General features: G+C 42.0%; 4 protein-coding genes across 4 annotated transcripts; all 4 read left to right on the plus strand.

The window, feature by feature from the left end:
- Nucleotides 1-1,666, plus strand: LOC132165382 (histone H3.3). The gene is made up of 5 exons (XM_059575916.1): nucleotides 1-98; nucleotides 572-643; nucleotides 749-825; nucleotides 929-1,019; nucleotides 1,114-1,666. Exons 2-5 carry the CDS (start codon nucleotides 572-574, stop codon nucleotides 1,282-1,284), a joined length of 411 nt encoding a protein of 136 aa, XP_059431899.1. The 5' UTR covers nucleotides 1-98; the 3' UTR covers nucleotides 1,285-1,666.
- A 4,690-nt stretch (nucleotides 1,667-6,356) lies between these two features.
- LOC132165866 (uncharacterized) lies at nucleotides 6,357-7,997 on the plus strand. Its single transcript, XM_059576558.1, has one exon. The coding sequence runs from the start codon at nucleotides 6,357-6,359 to the stop codon at nucleotides 7,995-7,997; it is 1,641 nt and encodes a 546-aa protein (XP_059432541.1).
- A 678-nt stretch (nucleotides 7,998-8,675) lies between these two features.
- LOC132165870 (uncharacterized) lies at nucleotides 8,676-10,949 on the plus strand. Its single transcript, XM_059576560.1, has 3 exons — nucleotides 8,676-10,136; nucleotides 10,233-10,568; nucleotides 10,665-10,949. Exons 1-3 carry the CDS (start codon nucleotides 8,676-8,678, stop codon nucleotides 10,947-10,949), a joined length of 2,082 nt encoding a protein of 693 aa, XP_059432543.1.
- Nucleotides 10,950-18,744: 7,795 nt separating this feature from the next.
- LOC132166235 (WEB family protein At3g02930, chloroplastic) lies at nucleotides 18,745-20,851 on the plus strand. Its single transcript, XM_059577013.1, has 2 exons — nucleotides 18,745-18,754; nucleotides 18,977-20,851. The coding sequence occupies exon 2, from the start codon at nucleotides 18,977-18,979 to the stop codon at nucleotides 20,645-20,647; it is 1,671 nt and encodes a 556-aa protein (XP_059432996.1). The 5' UTR covers nucleotides 18,745-18,754; the 3' UTR covers nucleotides 20,648-20,851.
- The last annotated feature ends 1,774 nt before the right edge of the window (nucleotides 20,852-22,625 follow it).

Raw genomic sequence — 22,625 nt, forward strand, 5'->3', positions numbered from 1 at the left:
CCGTCCGATCCCGACTCACGCGCTATATATAGACCTCAACCTCTGGCCTTTACAAATCTTTGGTTCGTCGAGAGAGTTAGCGACAGAATTGTTCAGAGGTAAGTTTACTTTCTTCCTTTCTCTATTTTTGAAACTTAGGGTTTTCTATTTCGGTTGTAGATTGAAATTGAAATGGTTTCAATTGAAAGTTAGGGTTTTGAAACTTTCTTGCTTCAGAAGGTGTATGTATGCTTTCGTTAATTAGTTGATAAGCAAGGATTAGTATTGTGAGATTTTATTGGACTTTTGTTGTTTGATGTGGTTGATTTTTCTGAGAGGTCCTCTCCTGTTTTGCGAATGTTTGGTTGGTTGCCGAGAAAATTTTAGATCTATCATTCTCTGGCTTCTACTCAATTAGCGGGTTTTAAAGATTTAAATTCTGAATTTTGGGAAAATTTTGGAGGACACGAGAAGTATTTGGATTTTCTTTGTTTCTTTGGTTTTTTTTTTTTTGGTAATCAAACAGAAAGTCAACGTTCAATTATATAGGGAATAAGATTGTGAATGATGTTAATTCTGGTATTTCTCGCAGATGGCCCGTACGAAGCAAACTGCTCGCAAGTCCACCGGAGGAAAGGCTCCCAGGAAGCAACTCGCTACCAAGGTTTGTGATATTCAATAAAACTCGTATTCTCTCGCAGCTTTGTTTGAAAATAAACGTGTTAGTTCTCTTTTGCTAGTCTTAATTTTGTTCGTTGTTTACACACAGGCTGCCCGTAAGTCTGCTCCCACCACCGGTGGGGTCAAGAAGCCCCATCGCTACCGTCCTGGTACTGTTGCTCTTCGGTGAGTCGTTTTTTCCTCTGTTAAATCTGCCTTATTTAGTCATTTGATTATGGGTATATGATTGGTTTTGTCTAACATGTAATTTTCTTTCTATGTTATGTAGTGAAATCCGTAAGTATCAGAAGAGTACCGAGCTCTTGATCAGGAAGCTTCCCTTCCAGAGGCTTGTTCGTGAAATTGCCCAGGACTTCAAGGTGATCTTTTCTCTTTTCTTTTTTTGCGTTGATATGTAGATGGGTTTTTGGTTAAATCTCTTTTTGCTAATGATTTTGGACGTTTTGGTTGCAGACTGATCTGCGTTTCCAGAGCCATGCTGTCTTGGCTCTTCAGGAGGCGGCCGAGGCCTACCTGGTAGGTCTGTTCGAGGACACCAACCTCTGTGCCATCCATGCCAAGCGGGTTACCATCATGCCTAAGGATATCCAGCTGGCTAGGAGGATCAGGGGCGAGCGTGCCTAAGCGATGCGCCTCAAATGGGGAGACTGGCTGCGCACGGTGGAGGAAATTGAATATGCTTTGGTTGATGTGGAATATGCTTTGGTGGTGTCTTTGTTTTGTTCTCTCTCTATTAAAATTCTGTTAGGTAGCTTGATGTAGGTCTAGTATTGAGCTGTAGTTGATATGGAAGGAATATTTGTTAACAGGCCAAAGACTTTTGTGTAATGATGCCTGGCTGGGATTGGTGGTGTGATGTTAATGGGGTGTTTTGTTTCTGGGAATGGTGGATCTTTAATGGGTGTGTATTGCTGTTAATTTTGTTTTCTGTGGATGTGTGCAGCCACAATTATGTGTTGGACAACCTCTATTGCATCTAATCTAGTTTAGTTTGTTATTCTTAGAATTGGGGCTCTTTAATTTGTGTGTTTGTCTGATTATATGCCGCGTTTGATACCTGGTTGGTGAAAAGTGAATAAACAATTGTGTTGCGGTGTGGTGGAAGATGATGACAATGAAGTTGGTTTTTTTGAAGTCGCGTACCAGTTGTTTTGTTTGTACTTTGGGTTGAATGTATACCACACACTTCATAAAAGCCGTCTATATATACTCTTTAATGATTCATTGGTGGGGGGCGAATGCGTCTTGGTTTTTGGGGTTCGGTTCCTCTTGCCCTATTGCTGGGGAGGAGTGGGGGTTCTGTTTATTGCTGCGTAATGGGTATGATCGTGGGTGTATTGGTTGGGTGGCCCTGTCAAGTTGTTCGTAACAAATTACCATTTTATGTTATAGCCCAAATTACAATGTTCTTTTGAACTTTAAAAAGTTGTACATCACCTTGTTAAAACAAGCAGAAAAGCTCATCATATGTAATTTTAAATACTATTGCTTTTATTATGTAAATGCTTCCTTCATTTATCACTTATCCGTAACTACAAAATAAATAATAAAAGATGGCTTGTCTTCCGCTTTCTCAAACCGATGTCCCTGCAAAACTCAGATTCCACTCTTGGAATCTCCTTTTCTGCATCCCATTCCGCTAGCACATGCTCTGCTTTTCGTGCCACGTCCTCCCTCTACCTCCCATAACTTTTTTCAACCCACAAGTACGGGTGTAAATCAGCCTGGATTTAATAGGGTGTATATATTTTTAAAGAGAGCGACTTAGGTGTACTTATTGCACAAGTCATCTTTTGTGTTACCAATTAAATGCTGACACATCAGCTAATTTCAGTAAGTTTATACTTAAAACAAAGATACAACCACGTCAAATTATACTTTATATAAAATAAAAAATTATTTTTTAAAAAAAAAAACAGATTTGAAGGGGTGGCCAACCCACTTGGGGTGGGTCGTCGGCCACCCCATAGGCCATGTGAGTGGCCGGCGAGCCACCCCAGATCCGATTGGGGTGGCCGGCGAGCCACCCCAGATCCGGTTAGGGTGGCCGCGCATGGCCTATGGTAATCAGATTTAGGGTAGCTCGCCAGCCACTCCCATGGCCTATGGGGTGGTTGGCGAGCCACCCCATGGCCTAGCGGTGGCTTGCGCGGCCACCCCCATGGGCTAGGGAGGTGGCGCGTCCACCCCATCCAGGCCATGGGGTGGTCGCGCGGGCCACCCCTAGGCCTAGCCACCCCATAGGCTATTGTGGTGGCCGGGCGGGACACCCCCTGGCCTTGGGGGTGGCCGCCCAGCCATCCCTAGGCCATGGGGTGGTTGGGCGGCCACCCCCATGGGTTGGGGGTGGTGGCCAGCCACTACTGGGTGGCTGATATCTTATTAGCGTTTTTAATTTTTAATTTTTTTTTTAACAGAAAAAATTGATAAAACCTGATAATGGTTTGATTTTATTTTGTTATTATGCTCCAAGGTGACAACTCTTCATTGGTGGGCACAAAAGGGAGGTTGTGCAACCACCCTATATAAGTTATTGTTATTTTTAAAAATGTAAATGTAATGTTTTAATTTTTTTATGACAACCACAACAAAGCTTATGATCAACTCTAGTGCTCTTCATCCAATCCGACTTAACTATAGCATAACCTAACTCTATCATAGCATTAGTATAACATAAGGTGACTAATATTAATAAGATTGATTAATCTTATTTTGAGAGTCGAACTCTCATCTTAGTTCACCTCTAATACTATAAAATTTTTTTTGAGGTCACTAGAAAGAGGACACTTTAAAACACCACCACACTGATAATCCATGAAGTGTATGCTTCTAGCGTCAAGTTTAGTGCCCTCTCACTTGAGGGCCATAGCCGGCCAAATTGATGCGGCACGCCGACTGTTCGACCAAATGCTAACGAATGACATAGTTACTTGGAATGTTATCGTTACCGGGTATTGGCAAAAGGGTTTCTTGAAGAGTCGACGACGTTGTTCAGTTTCGTGCCTGTGACTCTCTGAGGAATTTGGTGTCTGGCAATTCCAAGATATCTGGGCTTGTAGAGCACGAGAGGGTCGAAGAGGCTTTGAAGTATTTCCAAGCAATGCGTTAATTTATGCGTAAGAATGCTGTTTCTTGGACGGTTATGATTAGTGGGTACGTGGAAAATGGAGGAATCGATGAAGCGAGGGAATTGTAGAAGCAGAACTGGAGAATTCAGAGTCCTGACATTGTTTCCTGAAACACCATTATTGCTGCACTTGAACAGCGTGGCCTCGACGAGAAAGCTCTAGCCCTTTTCCATCAACTGATTTTGAATGGCTTTGAACCAGATGGGGTAGCCGTAGCATTTCTTGGATTATTTTCCGCTGGCTGCGTGCTGTGTCTACTCAAACGCGGAATTAGGGGAGATAGCGGCTAAGAAAATTAGGGATTTGGATTCTCATAGTTAAGGGGCTCACTGGGCCTGGGCAATGGCCGACAATAGAGTTTGACAAAGTCTCACCGCCAAAGAGAAAAAGAGTCACACCTCACAAAGAGAAACCTCATCTAGCTAGAGTATCTCAATGAGATAATATAATGTCCATTCATTTCTTTTAAATTGTTAAAAAAGAACACTCTCTAACCCTAATTTTTATTGACTTTGGCTCAAATCTATTATTGAATTACAAAATAACTTAAAATATAAAATAAATACTAATAACCTAAACAAAGAGTCTTTTTTTTTTTTTTTTTTTTAAGGAGGCATCTAAATAGAAAATAATAACTGAATGATTTGGTTGTAATCAGTCCACTTGAACTGTGAGTTTACGGTTCTAACAACTTTAGCAAAATACAAGGCAAAATTTGATTCTTCAAATATCTCCTTATCTTCAATATATTTGAGTTTGACTCGTGGATAGGATCATAGGGTTGTTGAGAAGCATCCTTATTTCCAATAGCATCTATGTGACTCATTGCATTTGCTCTCTCGAAGAGGTATATAGAGTTCGACCTTAATTGAGATAAATGGGTGAAATAAAAAACTTTAGTTTTAACAAAAGATTGGGGCTTGTTGTTTAAGAAATGTGAGAGCTTTTTATTGGGGTTACTCGCCCAAACAAGGAGCGAGTTGTTGAGACTTGTTCAGGCAGGTGAGCCCTATAAAAGCTCTCTCCCTTTTGCTGATTAAATTGCTAACAATTTTGATTAAAAAAATTGCTAGGGATCCAAAGGAGTGGGGAGAGCTTCAAATCAAGAACTAAGGAACATGTTGATACGGATTTTCGCACAATCGGACTAAACGATGGGTAACTGCAAAATTGAAAAGACGACTAGAGTCATGTCGGGAAGCCTCCAATGTTTTTATGCCGTACATCATTAGTCTTATTTACCCTTCCTACATGATTTTGGAAGTGTATCCCTGTCTTACATTCTTTGATTTTTGGGGATTTTGGAGATGGCCTTTCTTGATTTATCAGCCTCATAATGGACACTTAGCTTTGTAACTGTTGGGTCAAATTTCGGCTTATTTGGGCCCAGTACTAATTTACCGGCCCATTCCCCATACTCGGTCATTTTTACTGTTCAAAACAAACTCATGTTCGGCAGGACAGCTTTATTTGGTTGTATTATTGACACTCGGCCATCAAGCTCGGCCAACCGAGCTTGAGGTAGGTACCGAGTATTACTCTCGGAAATATTAGAATGTCAGAAATAAATATCTTGTTTTAGTATATTGTCAACACGTGGACCCTCGGTAAGTCCGTAGTGTTAGATGAACAGGAACAATTCGATGCCTATAAAAGGGGGCTCCCCTCTCATTATTTCGGTAACTTCTTTTAACCCTCAGATTTGAATACTTGCTTATCTTTTCCTTGATATATAATCTTCCAGTTCATCTTCCTTTTGAACAACTTGACTAACTTAGGCATCGGAGCTTACACCGCCCGGACAACGCCAGCAGCTTTGATCTCTTTTTCTTATCTCATTCTCAGCTCAACGTTCGGTAATCACATATTGTGCTGGTCCCTTTTCCCACGTCATCATTCGGAAAACTGCTTCAACAGTTTGGCGCCGTCTGTGGGAATGATTTTTTATCGGTTCTTACTAATCTCTTATATTCCGATATGGTGAACACACCTCCGCACCCTGACACATCTCCTCATCTTATCCCAATCATCCAAACAGATATACCCGGAACCTCACATGATCCAAATCCCCAAACAGCTGTCACGGTGGATTTTATGAAGCGAATAGCCGAATCTGTTGAGGCTATGAGGAAGCAGAATGAAGAGATCGTCTCTAGGCTGCCTCCTAGAGAAGACTCGACACAGAAGAGAAGACGAGAAGAGTCTCATAGAAATCCACCACCATCAGCCCGACGTCAGTCAACCCAACCAAATACTGGAAGTTCAATACAAGGCAATCCTCATATTGTTCGGGGCTAAAGCAAACACTAGTCGACAAGAGCTTGCCAAGCATTCACAACTTGGTGGTAGGTCACGCCATGGCGAGTCTAGTCATGCCAAAACCCATCACGGTAATTCCCAGTATAGCCATTCCTGTCATGTTCGGTCGTATCTTGATAAACCTGTAGAGACTGCCGTGCACAAAGACGTTAAAGATCTCCAGCAGAAGTTTGAAAAGATGGCCTTCTTAATTGATCTTCTACCGAAGATCTATTGCAATACACCAACTTGCCTTTTACCGACCGAGTGATGAGGTTCCCCATGCCTGGTAATTTTAAGGTTCCTTGGGTTGGCGAATATGATAGAAGTGGAGATCCTTCCGACCATAAGGAGAGTTTCCGAGCTCATATCATCCTTCATGAAACTCCTGATGAAATTGCTTGTCAAGCTTTCCCTTTAACTCTAAAGGGAGTCGCAAAGGAATGGTTCGGAAGTCTGAGCCCTAAATCAGTTGACAGTTTTGATTATCTTGGGCAACAGTTCCTGGGTCAGTTTCTTGCCACTGGGAGAAGAAAGAAGAACCCGACATATCTATTGTCTCTCATGCAGGGAAAAGATGAATCTTTGAAAGAATATTTGTCGCGATTTAATCGGGAGAAGTTGACAGTGGAGAGTACTGACGAGCAAACCATTCTCTCGGCATTGATGCATGGTATACAAACCGAAGGGCCTCTGATGGCCGAGTTGTCCAAAAGGCCAAAGACAGGAACTTTGCGACAGTTCAACAGCAAGGCCGAGGAATTCATCAACCAAGAAGAAACTATCTCGGCATTGCTGAAATCTAAAGCTGCCGAGAGTAAGTTTGCTGCTGATCCGGTTATGACAAAACCAAGAGTTATAATCGAGAAGAAGAAAAAGGACAGTCAAAATCCTAAGGTTCAGGATAAGAAGGTCGGTCTTTTGCCTCATCCAAACCATCATCAACAATATGTGGGATGGACACCCTTGAATACAACTGTTTATAGGGTGTTCATGGAAGTTAAAAAGGACCCAAGTTTCCGATGGCCGGGAAGGATGAAGTCTCCTCCCCAGCACCGCAGTACTCAGAAGTTTTGCGAGTATCATAACGATCATGGGCATCAAACCGAGGATTGTATTAGTCTTCGATTCGAGATTGAAAAATTTCTGAGAAATGGGAAGTTACTGAATTTCTTGGCTGAGGAAAATAGCAAGGGAAAAAATATTCAGGATGCACAGGGACAGCATTCGGGTCAGAATAATGATCGGTCACGTAACCAGAGGCAAAGGCGAGATGAGCCGAGGATTTCGCAGAATCAGCAGCAAAATCCTCAGAACCAAGCTATTATTGGCGAGATTCGCACCATCTCAGGAGGTCTGGCTAGTGGAGGAGAATCAAGCTCGGCAAGGAAGGCTTACGCCAAGCAGGCTAGAATGGAAGAAATCTTCGCGCTGGAAAAACCCTCCAAGATTCAGAAGAGGGAACCGAGTGTTCTAACATTTTCGGAGGAAGATGCGAAAGAAGTCTCGATGCCACATGATGATGCTTTGGTGATAATGTTGACGGTAGCAAACCATGCCATTCACCGAGTCTTGATGGACAATGGAAGCTCGGCTGATATTATTTATTGGACAGTTGTTCAACAATTGGGCATTGGCCGAGAGAAGTTGAAACCTTTCTTGTCACCGTTGATAGGATTTACAGGTGAGCATGTCCAACCCATTGGGTTGATTTCGCTTTCGGTTACAGCGAGGACTGCTCCTAGACAATCCACTATCATGGTGGATTTTTTGGTCATTGACCGACTATCAGCTTACAATATGATCATTGGTCGCTCGGCTTTGAATTTGCTGAGGGCAGTCACTTCCACCTATCACTTGAAAATGAAATTCCCAACCATTGAAAGGGTCGGAGAGGTTAGGGGGGAATAAGTTGTTGCTAGAAGGTGCTACAATACATCTTTGAAGAAATGCTCAAAGTTAGCACTATTGATGATCGGTAGTTTAGCTGATGAGCGAAAGATGCAGTTGAGGAAGGAGCCAGCCGAGCCATTGATTGATATACCTATAGCTGAAGGAAAGGTTGTCAAGATCGGTTCTCAGCTAGCTCCTAGAGTTAAAGAAGCTCTTATTCGGTTTCTCCAGCAGAATCTTGAAGTTTTTGCATGGTCTCCTGAAGACATGCCAGGGATTGACCCCAAGGATATTGTTCATCACTTGAACATTGATCCAGGGGTCAAACCAGTAAAGCAGAAGCGAAGGAAGTTTGCTCCCGATAGAAACATGGCGATAGCCGAGGAAGTGGACAAGCTACTGAAGGCTCAGTTCATTGAAGAGGCGCATTACTCTGACTGGCTATCCAACGTAGTGATGGTTAAGAAGTCCTTTGGGAAGTGGAGGATATGTGTAGATTTTACCGATCTCAACAAAGCTTGCCCGAAGGACAGTTTTCCATTACCCCATATTAGCTCCTTAGTTGATGCAACAACAGGGTATGAGTTGCTGAGCTTCATGGATGCCTTCTCAGGCTATAATCAGATTTTCATGCATCCATCTGATGAAGAAAAGACAGCCTTCATCACCGACCGAGGCTTGTATTGCTAGAAGGTCATGCCATTCGGTCTGAAGAATGCCGGTGCAACTTACCAAAGGCTGGTAAACAGGATGTTTCAAGAACAGATTGGTAAGAATATGGAGGTTTATGTTGATGACATGCTGGTCAAAAGCAAGCTGCAGATGGACCATGTTACCGACTTGCAGGAGGCGTTCAAGACATTGAAGCGCTTTAAGATGAAATTGAACCCTACAAAGTGTGCATTCGGAGTCTCATCCGGGAAGTTCCTCGGTTATATGGTGTCTAGCCGAGGGATTGAGGCTAATCCAGAAAAGATCCAGGCGGTATTGGATATGCAATCTCCAAAGAATGTAAAGCAGGTTCAGCAGTTGACAGGAAGAATCGCAGCCTTGAGTAGGTTCATCTCTCGGTCTACAGATAAGTGTCTTCCGTTGTTTAAGATTTTACGCAAGGCTTTCGAATGGTCTAAAGAGTGCGAACAGGCGTTCGAACAGCTTAAAAGGTATCTGGTTAGTCCACCTCTTCTCAGCCGAGCTGTTCCTGGTGAAACATTGTATCTATACTTGGCAGTATCACCAACTGCTGTCAGTGCGGCTTTGATCCGGGTGGAAGAAGGGGTTCAGAAGCCAGTCTACTTCATCAGCCGAGCGTTGCATGGCGCCGAGGAAAGATACGTACAGATGGAGAAACTCGCTTTCACCTTAGTAATTGCCTCCAGAAAGCTCCAACTGTACTTCCAAGCTCATACAATCAATGTCCTGACCGAGTATCCATTAAAGAAAGTACTTCGGAAGCTGGATTTGTCTGGTCGGCTGATCAACTGGGCAATTGAAATTAGTGAATTCGACATTCACTTTATCTCACGTAATGTTGTTAAAGGTCAAGCTTTAGCAGACTTTGTGGTAGAATTCACCAACATTCAAGACCAGAAAGATTGGCCGAAAGAGAGGACATGGGTAATTTATGTGGATGGTTCATCTACCAAAAGAAACGGTGGAGCTAGGGTCGTAATGATCACGCCGGATGGAAGAGAGTTGAAAAGCTCATTAAGGTTAGAATTCAAAACTACCAACAACGAAGCTGAGTATGAAGCTGTAATAGCTGGGCTCGGTTTAGCTCAAGAGCTAGAGGCAGAGTTGGTGGAAGTTCGGAGTGATTCACAAGTTATAGTCGGCCATATTCGCGGCGAGTTTGAGGCTAAGGGCACCAAAATGAAACTCTACTTGTCCAAAATTCAAGGTATGCAAAAATCTTTTAAGAAGTTTTGCATTGTTAAAATCCCAAGGGAAGAGAACAAGAAGGCCGACCATCTGGCCCATTTAGGCTCTTCAACAGAGTGTGAGGTGAGAGAATTCGATCAGATAATACAAGTTCAGCAACAGCCTTCCATTGCTGAGAAGGTTTTTATTCTAACTATCGAAGTCATGCCTGTTTGGGCTGAAGAAATTGTTGGTTATCTTGGAAGGGAAATTCTGCCGGCAGAAAAGAGAAAGGCTGTACAGTTAAAATGAAAGGCTGCTCGGTTCGCACTAGTCAATGGAGCTCTTTTCAAGCGAAGTTTTATGTTACCGCTCCTTAAATGTGTCTCAAAGGAAGAAGGTGATTATGTTCTTCGAGAGATTCATGAAAGAATCTGTGGCAGTCACTCGGAACCCCGCATCTTGGCTCACAAAGCAGTAAGAGCAGGATTGTTTTGGCCGAGCATGAACCAGGACTCCATAAATATGGTCAAGACTTGTGATAGCTGTCAGCGCTTTGCCAATGTTATCAAACAACCTCCAGAAGAACTAAGCTCGGTTTCGTCACCATGGCCATTTTCACAATGGGGGGTGGATATAGTAGGGCCATTACCTACAGGGAAAGGAGAAGTTCGGTTCGTTGTGGTCGCTGTAGACTATTTTACCAAGTGGGCAGAAGCTGAAGCTCTGGTGAATATTACCGCTAAGAACATCGAATAATTTCTTTGGAGAAATGTTATTTGTCGATATGGGATTCCTTATGCCTTTGTCACTGACAATGGTAAGCAATTTGACTGTGAGTCCTTTCGGAATTGGTGTGCCGGACTTCATGTTCGGCAATACTTTTCATCTCCGGGACATCCTCAAGCAAATGGACAAGTAGAAGCAACGAATAAGACCATATTCCAGATTCTGAAGAAGAAGCTCGGTCAGCATAAGGGGGAATGGTCAGAAAATCTTCCCGAAGTTCTATGGGCATACCGCACAACCAGAAGGACTCAAACTGAGGAGACTCCTTTCGCCTTAGCCTACGGAACCGAGGCTGTCATCCCTGCCGAGGTCGGATCATGAAGTTTTCGAGTGAATACATTCAACCCAAATTTCAACGACGAAGGTCTAAAGTTACATTTGGACTTACTGCAAAAAAAACAAGATCAGGCCCAGGTTACAATTGCAGCATATCAACAAAGGGTAGCTCGATATTGCAACCGACGAGTGAAGCATCACAGTTGCAAAGTCGGAGATTTGGTTTTGAAAAAAGTCACCTTGGCAACCAAAGATGCAACCGAGGGAAAGCTCGTACCAAATTGGGAAGGACCATACCAGGTGATCAAATGTGGCAAAGCGGGAGCTTACCACTTTGCAAACTCCGAAGGAAAAAACTCTAGCGGCCATGGAATGCCGAACATCTTAAGAAGTATTTTGTATAAAATTATAATTCTCAGAGCATCACTTTTGTTATATTCTTTTTATAGTTGATCGATATATATCAATGAAGGGTCATCTGAGATTATAATCATGCGAAAATCTTAAGTATGTGGCAGACCATGCATTCGATGAAATACTGCCCTAGAATTATCGAGCATTACTCGATATGTTCTTACCAAGGCATTTTCATTAAACCAAACGCAAATCTTTTATTTTAAAAAGATTTTAGCTCGGTGAAACATAGCTGGAGAAATAACCGAATGTCGCTCGGTCAAATTTCGCTAAGGCGCTTTCTCGAGTAAGAAGAATGTCTTAAGTATGCCGATCTCAAGAACTAGCAAACTTTTTATTCCATGCTTCGGGAGATATAGCTGCACTTAGCGCTTTTCCGAGGATCATCTTTTGGAAAGTATTTACAACACTTTCCAATCCTTTGGCGAGATATAGCTTGAGACTTTCCTGAGCGTAACTCGGCTATACGTCGCTAGGGCGCTTTCCCAAGGAAGAGTTCGAAAATATAGCTGAACAAAGTGCTTTCCGAACTTAACCTTTATTCAAAGGTTCTTCATCGGAGAAATATAGCCAGAGAAGTTTCCGAACGTATTTCGGTAAACATCACCAAGGCACTTTCCCGATGATGAAGTGCATAATATCCCTACAACTACAAAATCCACCGAGTATTAAGCCTTCATACCAAGCATATTACTCAAACAAGCATACACACTTACCGAGTAGTTTCCTTAAACAAATATATGCTTATCATGGTTTAGCGTAATTTGCTCACAAACAGCGCATCCTCGGTCAAACATGCAGTATGTTGCGGTATTAATTCAAGTTTTACACTCGGTTCAAAGTCTTTTACGCCTCGTTAAGATTCCCATCAGTATAAATTACATTTATAAACTATGGGAATCGGGGGGGTATACATAGTATGTTTGCGAATATTGATGTGCAAGTTTGATATGGACCGAACACGAGATTTTCTCATTATGAAAAATTTCTTTCATTTACAAAGTTTGTATAGATTGGATACAAAAAGAGAGATGTTCTCTCGGTATTTACACTTAGGAAGACTCAAGGAGAGGCATGATCCCAGTCTTCGTCAGATGCAGCCACTGACTTCTCCCAGTCATCATGAGCATTGGTACGCTCGGCTGCAGAAGAAGATTCCCCAACCTGACCCTGAGCAAACGGATTAAAGCCGAAGATAGTAATGCCTTTGCAATCGGGCATCTGCTCTTTGCCGAACGTGGCAATCTTCGAAATGGCCTCTTCAGTGGGAGGAACATCTTCAGGTTTTATGGTGTTCAGGTTGACATCCTCGGGAGGATTCTTCGACCAACTGCGAAAGGTTTCGAAACCTGAGATGAAGCCTGTGCCCCAACCGTAATCTCGGGCCCAGGAAGCAAAGGAGAGCTGCTTGTAGAAATCCCGAGCTTTGTTCTTGTATCTGAACACTTGCTCCTTTGCTCACAGGAATTTTTTTTAAAGCCCTCGGCCCTCCTAACAGCAGCTTTGGCCTTCTTTTTGGCTGACTTTCGTTTTTTCTCTGAAGCCAGAAGCTGCTCTTCGATGGCCACTAATCTTTCTTCAGCCACCTTGACTCTAGAACTTTGAAAGGCCGAGTGCTTCTGAGTTGCTTCGAGCTCTTCAGAAACTTGTTTAACTCGAGCCTCGGCAGCGCGACGTTGAAGCTCGGCCTCAGCATTTTTCTTCTTGTAAGAATCAACCTTGTCTTCCAAGGCCGAATTATCAAGAAGCAATTGTCCATTCCTAGATCTTTCGACAACCCCCTGGATACTTTGCTTCCGAATCCGAGAGAGAGCTTGGGACTGCTGAGCCTCCAGATCTTTAACCTTTTGTTTGGCGATAAGAAGCTCAGCCTCGGCATCTTCAAGTTTTTTCTTTGTAGTCTTAGGTTCCAAGGCCGAAAGTTCCCCAGAGCTTTCTTTAAGTCGAATGGCTCCCTCCTCAAGAGCTGAAAAATCAGCTTGCAGGCTTGCGTGCATTATTCGTTCAGCGGCCAGCTTGTTTTCTAACTCTTGAGACTGGGAAATAGCTTTGACACTTTGAGCTTTTAGGAGTTGGACCTCGGCCTCAGCCTCTTCAAGTTTCTTCTTTGTATTCTCGGCTTTCCGAGCTTGACTCTCGGCATATTTTTGGTAATGGAGGTAATAGTTCATACTGTTCATCGAACCCTGCAAGTGGAAAGCAGTTTGTTAAAACAAAGATACTGTTGTTGGAAGTCGAGAATGTGGGAATATGATTACCTCAAGCTGATGGAATAGCATGTGCTCCATCACCTCCTTCGGGAGTTGAGTATTGACCTCCACCGGGTTGTTGCCTGGGATTGCACCAGCCAGGAGAACAATGGGATTGGCGAGCCATTTGTCACCCTGCCGAGTAAGGGCTCCCCGAACGTCCAAAGGAGTGACTCGGGTGTGCGCTCAGCTGAGGAGTCGGCTGCCCTCGAGGACCCGACAGGGTCCTCCATGGAAGTGTTCGTCGGGGGCTTGAGAGGACTCTCCGCAATCATTCTCGGCGGATCACTCTTCTCGGGTTGAGATGATTCCCTGAGTTGTGGTGATGCTCCGCCAGCTGGAAATTTGAAGCCCATTTCTGCTTCAGCAATTCCACCCATAGTTGCTGCAAGATCTGCATCCAATTGCTTTTCACTCTCGGACACTTTAACCACTTCTTGGACGAAAGGTTGTTCAGTGTCCATAGGCTCAACGAAAATAGGAACTTGGTTAGCAGTCTCTATGACCGAGGGACCAGGTGCTACTAGTTCCTCAACTTCGGGCCTACTGCCTGTAGCTTTTTCAACTGCAAACTCATTTCGGTCAACCTCAGGATGTGAGTGTGATGGCCCTCCTTCGGTTTGTCCTGGCTTGACGACCATCAAGGGTTCTGCAGGCGTGGTTTTGGAGGTTAGGAAGGCATAGACTTCGGCAACCTCTATGGGTTCATGTTCCTCGGATTCGGAAGAACTTATTTGTACGGCCTCGGCTGGAGTTGAGGGATGAGGAATGACCGAGGGAGGAGTTGCTTCCGGAGCTTCAAAAATTGAAGCTTCAGCTTTAGTAGGTGCGAAAGAAGAAGTTCGAGGTGTCTATTGTGTAAGAAGAGCATCTTAAGCCGATTTTTCCTATCTACTCAGGAACTCTCTGACCCCTCCGAGGACACTAGAATATGCCCTGATGTGGGGAGCAATCACTTCAGGCTCAGGTACGCTTGGATTAGTGGCATATCCACTTCTCACTGCGTCAGCCATAGCAGCCGAGTGGCCCATCCTCTCTTCCGCCACAAGTTCGGAAGCAGGTCCGGCTGTCTTCGAGCTATCCTCGGCAGCTTGGGTTTTCTTCTTTATCTTCCCCGTAGTGGTCTTTACCCGTTTGTTACTCTTTTTTAAAGAAGGAATATGAGGGTCTTCAGGATCATCGGCAGTTGTCACGGAGACACTTGCACCAGTTTGCAGCTTCACTGAGTGTTTTTTGAGAGGAACGTCTTCGGCTTTCCTTTTGCCTTTCCTCTTGGAGGGCTCGGCGACCTTCACGGTCAGTCTCCTTGGTACCTCGGCGGCTGGAGCTCTCCGTGCAGTAGCTTCTACCAGCCTCGCAGGTGCCGGGGTCCATATGTACCGAGCTTTATTCGCTTCGGTCATGATGACGTCATAGTCCATCTCCAAAGGATGACGCTCGGCGTGATCCAGAACATCTTTCACACGCTTGTGCTCCTCAGCGGTTAAGCGAGGTTCTTGTTGACCTAGAAAACAGATATCAAGATTAGTTTTACTGCAAAGGAGATGTAAATAAGAACAAACGAAACTCGGCTTGCCTCGGTTTGACGGGGAGGTGGTTTCCCGAGGAATGCTTGGATCCCTGATCACTTCTGAAGGTGAGAATTGCCATTCACCTTGGACGAAGAAGAACTCTTCTTTCCACCCGTGATTGCTTGAATAAGTACGCCTGAAGGTGAACAGTTTCTTTTTCTTCCTAAGCTGAAAAGTGTACAAGAACTCGGTTCTAGAACACTTTGTCAGTCTGTAAACTGCTAGGAATTTCGGCACTGTGAGTGGATGGTCAGCCCCGAGTATTAGTGGCCAGGCGATCATTGAGGCGAAGAACACCCTCCTGGCATTGGGAGCCAACTGATGTGGAGCTATCCGAACGTAGCTCAGCAACTCCCGAACTACCCTCGGGAAAGGTAGCCTCAAACCAATATGGAACATGTCCATGTAAACGCCGGCTTCTTGGCTGTCGACATCCACTACGGCCCCAACCCTATCGTCATCAAACCTTAACTGAACTGAGTCAGGAATGTGACAAGCTTCACGGATCTGTTTTTTATCTTTTGTTAACAAGTTGGATCTCCATGTAACTGGGTGTGATTCACCCAATTCCTTAGGAACATTTTGAACCTTGGGACCAATCAGGTATCAATGGTAGATAAGTATAAGACAATAGATGAAAAGGAAGAACGAAATTGTGGTAATGAAGTATGGGATAGTTTGAGTAGATGAGGGGTTCAGCCGAAGAAGCAGACTCAATCAAATCTCTGAGATACACTACTTGTGAGAAAAGCTTGTAATGAAGAAAAAGACCAAGTTGAAAAGAAAGGAGAGGATTGACGAAGCTCAGAGAGTAACAATGGCGTCTGTGAAGTAAAAGTAAAGCATGAACGAAGGGGAAGGAAGGTTTATAAAGATCTGCAAAAGGGGAAAACCGAGCGACGCATTTAATACGCTTGGGCCTAGGGTTCAGCGAAGCGACGTCTTTATGTTTCTTGCTCGGTGCAGAAGCTGACGCGTGGCCATTACGAGAAGCGTGAAACCACCCAGAAACCCACACGTGGTTCTCAAAAGGCGAAGGTAAGGATCTCGAACGATTCAGTTTTATTTCTTTTTGAAATTCAAAATTTTGAAAATTTGAAATTTAAGAGCCAACTCGCATCATTTTGCCGAACGATAAAACCGAGCTTATAGAAACTGACCTACATTCGGTTTCCTACATATAATTTCCTTATTCTGTTAAAGAGAAAAAGGAAATTAGGGGGTAACTGTTGGGTCAAATTTCGGCTTATTTGGGCCCAGTTCTAATTTACCGGCCCATTCCCCATACTCGGTCATTTTTACTGTTCAAAACAAACTCATGTTCGGCAGGGCAGCTTTATTTGGTTGTATTATTGACACTCGGCCATCAAGCTCGGTTGGCCGAGCTTGAGGCAGGTACCGAGTATTACTCTCAGAAATATTAGAATGTCAGAAATAAATATCTTGTTTTAGTATATTGTCAACACGTGGACCCTTGGTAAGTCCATAGTGTTAGATGAACAGGAACAATTCGATGCCTATAAAAGGGGGCTCCCCTCTCATTATTTCGGTAACTTCTTTTGACCCTCAGATTTAAATACTTGCTTATCTTTTCCTTGATATATAATCTTCCAATTCATCTTCCTTTTGAACAACTTGACTAACTTAGGCATCGGAGCTTACACCGGCCGGACAACGCCGGCAGCTTTGATCCCTTTTTCCTATTTCATTCTCAACTTAACGTTCGGTAATCAAATATTGTGCTGGCCCCTTTTTCCACGTCATCATTCAGAAAACTGCTTCAACAGTAACTATTGTCTAATTGCCAGGAATCTCAAGAGTTTATGGACATTTAATTGAATGGATTATTGGTCATTTATTTCCAAATCAATGGCTTGGAGCACATGTTACAAAGAAGTAGAAAGAGTCCATGATATTGATGATGTCATTAGGATATGCACAGTCAACTGTCTAAGAACCCGTCCAATATTGATTTGCATTCGGATTAGGATTGGCTACAATTTTTTATTCGAATTGCAACTTGTCTAACGGTAAAGACGAGAGGTCTCTATGAAGTTACATGCTCAACACTACAACATGCGAGTTCCATAAAAAAACTTTTTTCAATTGCCTGTCCCAATTGACATTGATCGGGGCATTACAGGATTTGGTTTGCCTTACATCTCCAGGAACAGTGGTGACCATTGACCAAGGTCGAGTTATATTCTTTCCTTAGCTAATTAATTTACTACTTTATTTGTTTTGTTTGTACAAAAAGCTAATTTGCTACTTGTTATGCACGCATCACCAACTTTTTACTTTATTATATTTCTATTTTTGTTATTAAAATAAACTACAAAGTTTTGAGAAAGGTATCAAAGGCTGACCTTGGTGATCCTTCAAACCTTCCTACATAAGCTACGATGAATAGATGATGCTTTCTTTCACCACTAGTAGAACTAAACAGATATTTAAAAAAGACTCCATTTTCATTTTTCCTGTGAGAAAAAATTGGTAGCGCTTGGCATGAGAAAAAAGACGACGATACCTTAGTTTTTTTTTTTTGGGGGGGGGCGAATAGTTTAAGAGAGGGGTTACGAGGCCAACCTGTCTTCAACAGCCTTGAATGTGGTATTTACTATGTTTGAAATAGATGGATCTCACAATCCCATTTTTAATAGAAATTCATACAGTTTAATAAGAAACAATCCCAATAAAAAAAAAAAAAAAAACATCAATAAAGCTTTTAATGCTCTTGATCTTAAAAGTCTAAGCCTAGTCTCATTATGGATTTATGGAATTGTAATCCTATATTCCAGTGTTGTTAAGTTGTGAGACTAATGCAGAAACTTAATTATTCTGAATAACTTAAAGGCAAGGATTTAAGACAGGTAAGTCTTGCAACACCGTTACGCGCATTTATGTATTATCCTAACGAATAATCTAATTAACTTATTTAGTTGGTATTTGTTGGAACAGTCTCCTAAGACCACGTCAGCTCAGCCGGCTAAAGCACACCCAATGAGAAACAATGCGCGTACAATCCGAATAACATTCGCCAAACTATTGTGTCCAAATTTCTAAGCACCCACCCCTCACTTTCTCATATTTGCCGCTACGTCAAACATTCAAGCCGTAGATTCCTTTAGTGGATCACCCGCCAACCTCGTCGGATTTTTCTCCACGACCATTATCTCTGTCTCTGTCTCTTTCTATATATATAGAAAATACAAATAAAAGCATCACCAATTCAAAACGCGCGTTGCCTTCAAAGCACACACTTTGATTCCTTCCATTCTGTTACCTGAATCTTTCAAGGATATTTCATGCTTTCGTCTTGCATAGATTTGTCTCTGTCTTGATATTTTTTTATTATTATGCTTTTGCTCGTATTGGGCCTTTAGCTAGCTTTGGTGGGTTCTATATTTTCTTTCCTTCACGCTTTCGTTGCTTACCATTTCTTTCATACATTTCGCATCGAATTTGGCAAATATTCTTGGTTTCTAGATCTGGGTCTTTTCTTTTTTCTCAGAAGAATTCTTCCATGTATCAAAACGTATCAAAGGAAGCTCTTTGACACCGGAAATTAATCTTCGAGTGTATCCAAAAACCCGTGGAGGTTGCAAATCTGCCCGAGGTATTTATTTATTTGTTTTTGGTGTTTTTCTATTTGATTTAGGATGGGATATTATGAATTCTTGGTTAATTGAATTATTGTCTAAGATTTTCTTTGATAAGCAATGGGAATTGAATAGTTGGAGCAAACAGGGGAAAAAAAATTTAGTTGGATTTTGATTAGACATGAATGATTGGTTTTGTGTTAATTTTTGGTAGAAAAGAATTGTTCGTTGTTTCGAAGATGCAGCAGCATATAGGGCATGTTGAGGAGGAGCTGAAGAAGACGAAGGAGCAATTATATGTAATCGAGAAAGAAAGGGATCGAGCAGTTAATGAGGTGAAAGATATGAAAAAGGTGGCTGGGGATGCCAACATGAGGCAAAAGGTCAGAGAGATGCAAATGGAGCTGAATTCAGTGAAGGATGCATTGTCGATTGCAAGCCAGGAACTGAACATCAAAGAAAAGAATATGAACTCTTTGAAACTTGAACTAGAGAAGGCAAAAAAATTGGAGCTTAAACTGGCAGAAAGAGATGCCTCATTGGGTAAATTGAAAGGGGAGTTGAGTAGTGTGAAAACCTCTGAGGCTAAGGTGATTGTTTTATTGTCTGACAGTCAGATTAGAATTCAGGAATTGGAGGTGGAAATCAAAAAAGGGAAGGAATTGAATACAAAAACGTTTGATTCATTGGTTGCTCAGACAAAGCAGGTTGAGCAAACCAAGATTTTGCTTGAAGAGGAAAAGCTTGAGATTGCTTCTCTTCATGAGAGGGTGAAGAAATTGGAGGGTGAGAAAACAGCTTCCTTGAAGGCAAAGACACTCAGTGAGGAAATGGAAATGGTTAAAAATGAACTGAAGTTGGTAACAGAGGCGGAAGAGCATGGGAAGAAGGCAATGGATGATTTGGCACTAGCACTAAAGGAAGTGGCAACAGAAGCTAGCCAGGCAAAGGAGAAACTCAGCGTAAGCCAAGCAGAGCTAGAGCAGGCGAAAGAGGAGGGAGAGAATTTGAAGGTGATGTTGAAGAGCAAGGAGGAAATGTACAAAGCACTCTTGGATGAAGCAAGGAAAGAAGCTGATCGATATAAGAATACTGCAGAAAGGTTGAGATTAGAGGCTGAAGAGTCCCTCTTGGCATGGAACGGGAAAGAAACTGGCTTTGTTGATTGTATCAAAAAGGCTGAGGAGGAGAGGTTTGCTGCACAAGAAGAGACCAGTAGGCTGCTTGAGTTGCTTACAGCAGCAGAGAAAAAGGGTATTGCCTCAAAGGAAGAAAATCAGAAGTTGCGTGACATACTCAAACAGGCCCTGAATGAAGCTAATGTTGCAAAAGAAGCTGCAGGGATTGCTCGGGCTGAAAATTCCCAACTCAAGGATAGCCTGGTTGAAAAGGAGGATGCCTTGAAATTCCTTGCCATAGAAAATGAACACCTTAGGTTTAATGAAGCTGCTGCTTTTGAGAACATCAAAGAGTTGAAGCGGTTGCTTTCTGAGGCACTAACAAAGGAGTTAAAGAAAGAAGACAAGGAGAAATCGCCAACAAAGGAGTCCAAGAAAGAAGATAAGGAGCACAAAGATGGCAACAAGCTGGTCAAAGCTTTCAGTTTTCGGCTCAAGGAGTCGAAACTTCCCAATAAGCACAGGGACGTGGACGAGGACCCCCACAATGATGAGGATCTTAGGGGCTCAATATTTGACAGTTTAGCTTCATCAGATTCAGCAGCCCATCAGAGGAAAAAGCCGTCTCCTGTATTCACAGATGATGGAGAAACACTACATTCAGATGATTTTGATCATCTTGATGGAACCCATTTTGAGGACCCAGACAATTATGATAAAGGCTCAAGAAAAAAGAGAGCACTACTACGAAGATTTGGAGATCTTATTAGGAGAAGTCGTCTTCAGAGTTGATGGAATAAACCTTTTGCAGTAAACAAGTTTTTCCTACCACTTAGTTTTGATTCTTGGAACAGATTATCCACTTATTTTGATTCTTGGAAAATGAGACTTGCCACCAGAGAGTTATAGTGAACATGCTCCCATTGATCTATGGTTATGTACAGTCAGTCTTACAGCAAAGATATAATAGGAAGCTTGAAGTTACCAATTTATCTTCTTTATGTTGCCCTTTTTTATTCTTTAAGCAAGTGATTTTCATGGTATTACGCTATATGATAAGGATAAAAACCCTTTGAGGATTTGTTTATCCTTTAGGAAAGTGATTTGATTAAGATTAGATTTGTTTTGAAATTATTCAAATAATTTGTAAGCTCCGTAAAATAGAGCATTGTAAAAAATAATATTAATTAATAAGACTACAATGTAGCCTTGTCGGGCTCTTTTCTAGTGGTGGATATAAATGTTTAATATGGAACCACTCGTAAATCTTTTATCTCTAATTTCTTTATTTCTTCCTCTCCCTCTTTCATTTTCTATTTAATTACAATCTTCTTTATTGTATCAGAGCCATTGACTAACGCCACTCTTTGATCTCAAATAGTCTTGTGGACTTCCCTTCTCATGGTTGTGCCTCCCTCCTGGAACTCCCATCGTTGTTCAATAACCTTTTGTCTTGAATCATTGTCATATGAGAATCCTGTCAAGTTTTTGACCACATCAATCGAAAACTCATTAGTCGATATACAAAACACCACAAAAATCAACCAAATCTGACGTTTTATGCGCCACCAAAGGCTTCTGCCAGTTATGCCACGCACCTCTATGCTCCGCCATGCGTTGATAACCTCCATCCTTCTTTGTTGTAAATGATAAGCGGTTTAAGTGGTTAAGCAAATTTGACCTTAAAATGACATAAGACAGATCGTTTAACTCCTATAACCCAACAAAAAAAAAAAAATGATGGAAAGAAGGTCCAAATGGCCTATATTAGGCTCATGTGTCCCATCTTTTTGCCCTATTTGGCCCATTTATATAGCCTTTTGTGGCCTAGTTATTTGACTTATTGTTGATCTTGTTGTTAACCCAAGCTAATTTTCAGCCCATTGTTAGCCCATTTATCGACCCATGTTGGCCATATTCTTGGCCCATGGTTGGCTTTATTTTGACCCAAGTTGTTTAGCCTATTGTTGTTGGTACAGTTTTAGCCCATCTCCAACCGCCATCGCTAGATTGAGTGAGGATGTTAGAGTATATGATAATGACAGAAATTCTTTGTGCTAAATGAAGATTTATTTATCCTAAGTGAAGGGATTTAATTACATTTGAAATCATTCAAATAATTTGTAAGCTTTATAAATAGAGTATTGTAGATAGTCAAATTAATTAATAAGATTACAATATAGTCCTATCAGGCTCTTTCCTAGTGATAAACATAACTATCTAACATCAAACCACCCGTCAATTTTTTTTCTCATTTTGTTTATTTCTTCCTCTTCCTCTCCCATTTTCTATTTAATTACAAAACTTTTTCACATGACCACCCAAACTCAATGCTCTTATAATGCCACACTGCCCCTTGTTTCTGTACTCCAAGATCAACCTGAGGTAGCATGAGGAATTAATTGGCATATTTTATTTAAAATATTTTTAAATTTTTCACGTGTATTTGAGAAGTATTGGATTGTAAATCCTTCTCTCTCTCTCTTTTATTTTTTATTATTAATTTTGTGGTAGTAGGAAATTGGCATGTGAGGAACAAATATAAACTGTAATTTTCAAAATTATTGAAGATGTGATTCATGTGAATGAAAGGGATTAATTAACCAGGGCCAGTGGGTGGCCATGATTTGGTAGTGGAGACAAGGTGTCCACTGTCCTTTATGAGGGTACCCCACCTTCCTTTAGAAGGGACCATGCCAATTAAATATTTGATATCCACAAAATTTATAGCAAACTAATATAGGCTTATCCATTGTCTGCCACCAGGAGT

This window comes from Corylus avellana, chromosome ca11, assembly GCF_901000735.1.
Source record: "Corylus avellana chromosome ca11, CavTom2PMs-1.0".
Lineage (NCBI taxonomy): Eukaryota > Viridiplantae > Streptophyta > Magnoliopsida > Fagales > Betulaceae > Corylus > Corylus avellana.

Coding starts and splice junctions, on each gene's coding strand:
- LOC132165866 (XM_059576558.1), top strand. CDS start 6,357: ATGAGGTTCCCCATGCCTGGTAATTTTAAGGTTCCTTGGGTTGGCGAA.
- LOC132165870 (XM_059576560.1), top strand. CDS start 8,676: ATGCCATTCGGTCTGAAGAATGCCGGTGCAACTTACCAAAGGCTGGTA. Junction 10,137..10,232: donor CGGCAGAAAAGAGAAAGGCT/GTACAGTTAAAA, acceptor TGTGTCTCAAAG/GAAGAAGGTGATTATGTTCT. Junction 10,569..10,664: donor GGGCAGAAGCTGAAGCTCTG/GTGAATATTACC, acceptor GACAATGGTAAG/CAATTTGACTGTGAGTCCTT.
- LOC132165382 (XM_059575916.1), top strand. CDS start 572: ATGGCCCGTACGAAGCAAACTGCTCGCAAGTCCACCGGAGGAAAGGCT. Junction 826..928: donor CCTGGTACTGTTGCTCTTCG/GTGAGTCGTTTT, acceptor TATGTTATGTAG/TGAAATCCGTAAGTATCAGA. Junction 1,020..1,113: donor AAATTGCCCAGGACTTCAAG/GTGATCTTTTCT, acceptor TTTTGGTTGCAG/ACTGATCTGCGTTTCCAGAG.
- LOC132166235 (XM_059577013.1), top strand. CDS start 18,977: ATGCAGCAGCATATAGGGCATGTTGAGGAGGAGCTGAAGAAGACGAAG.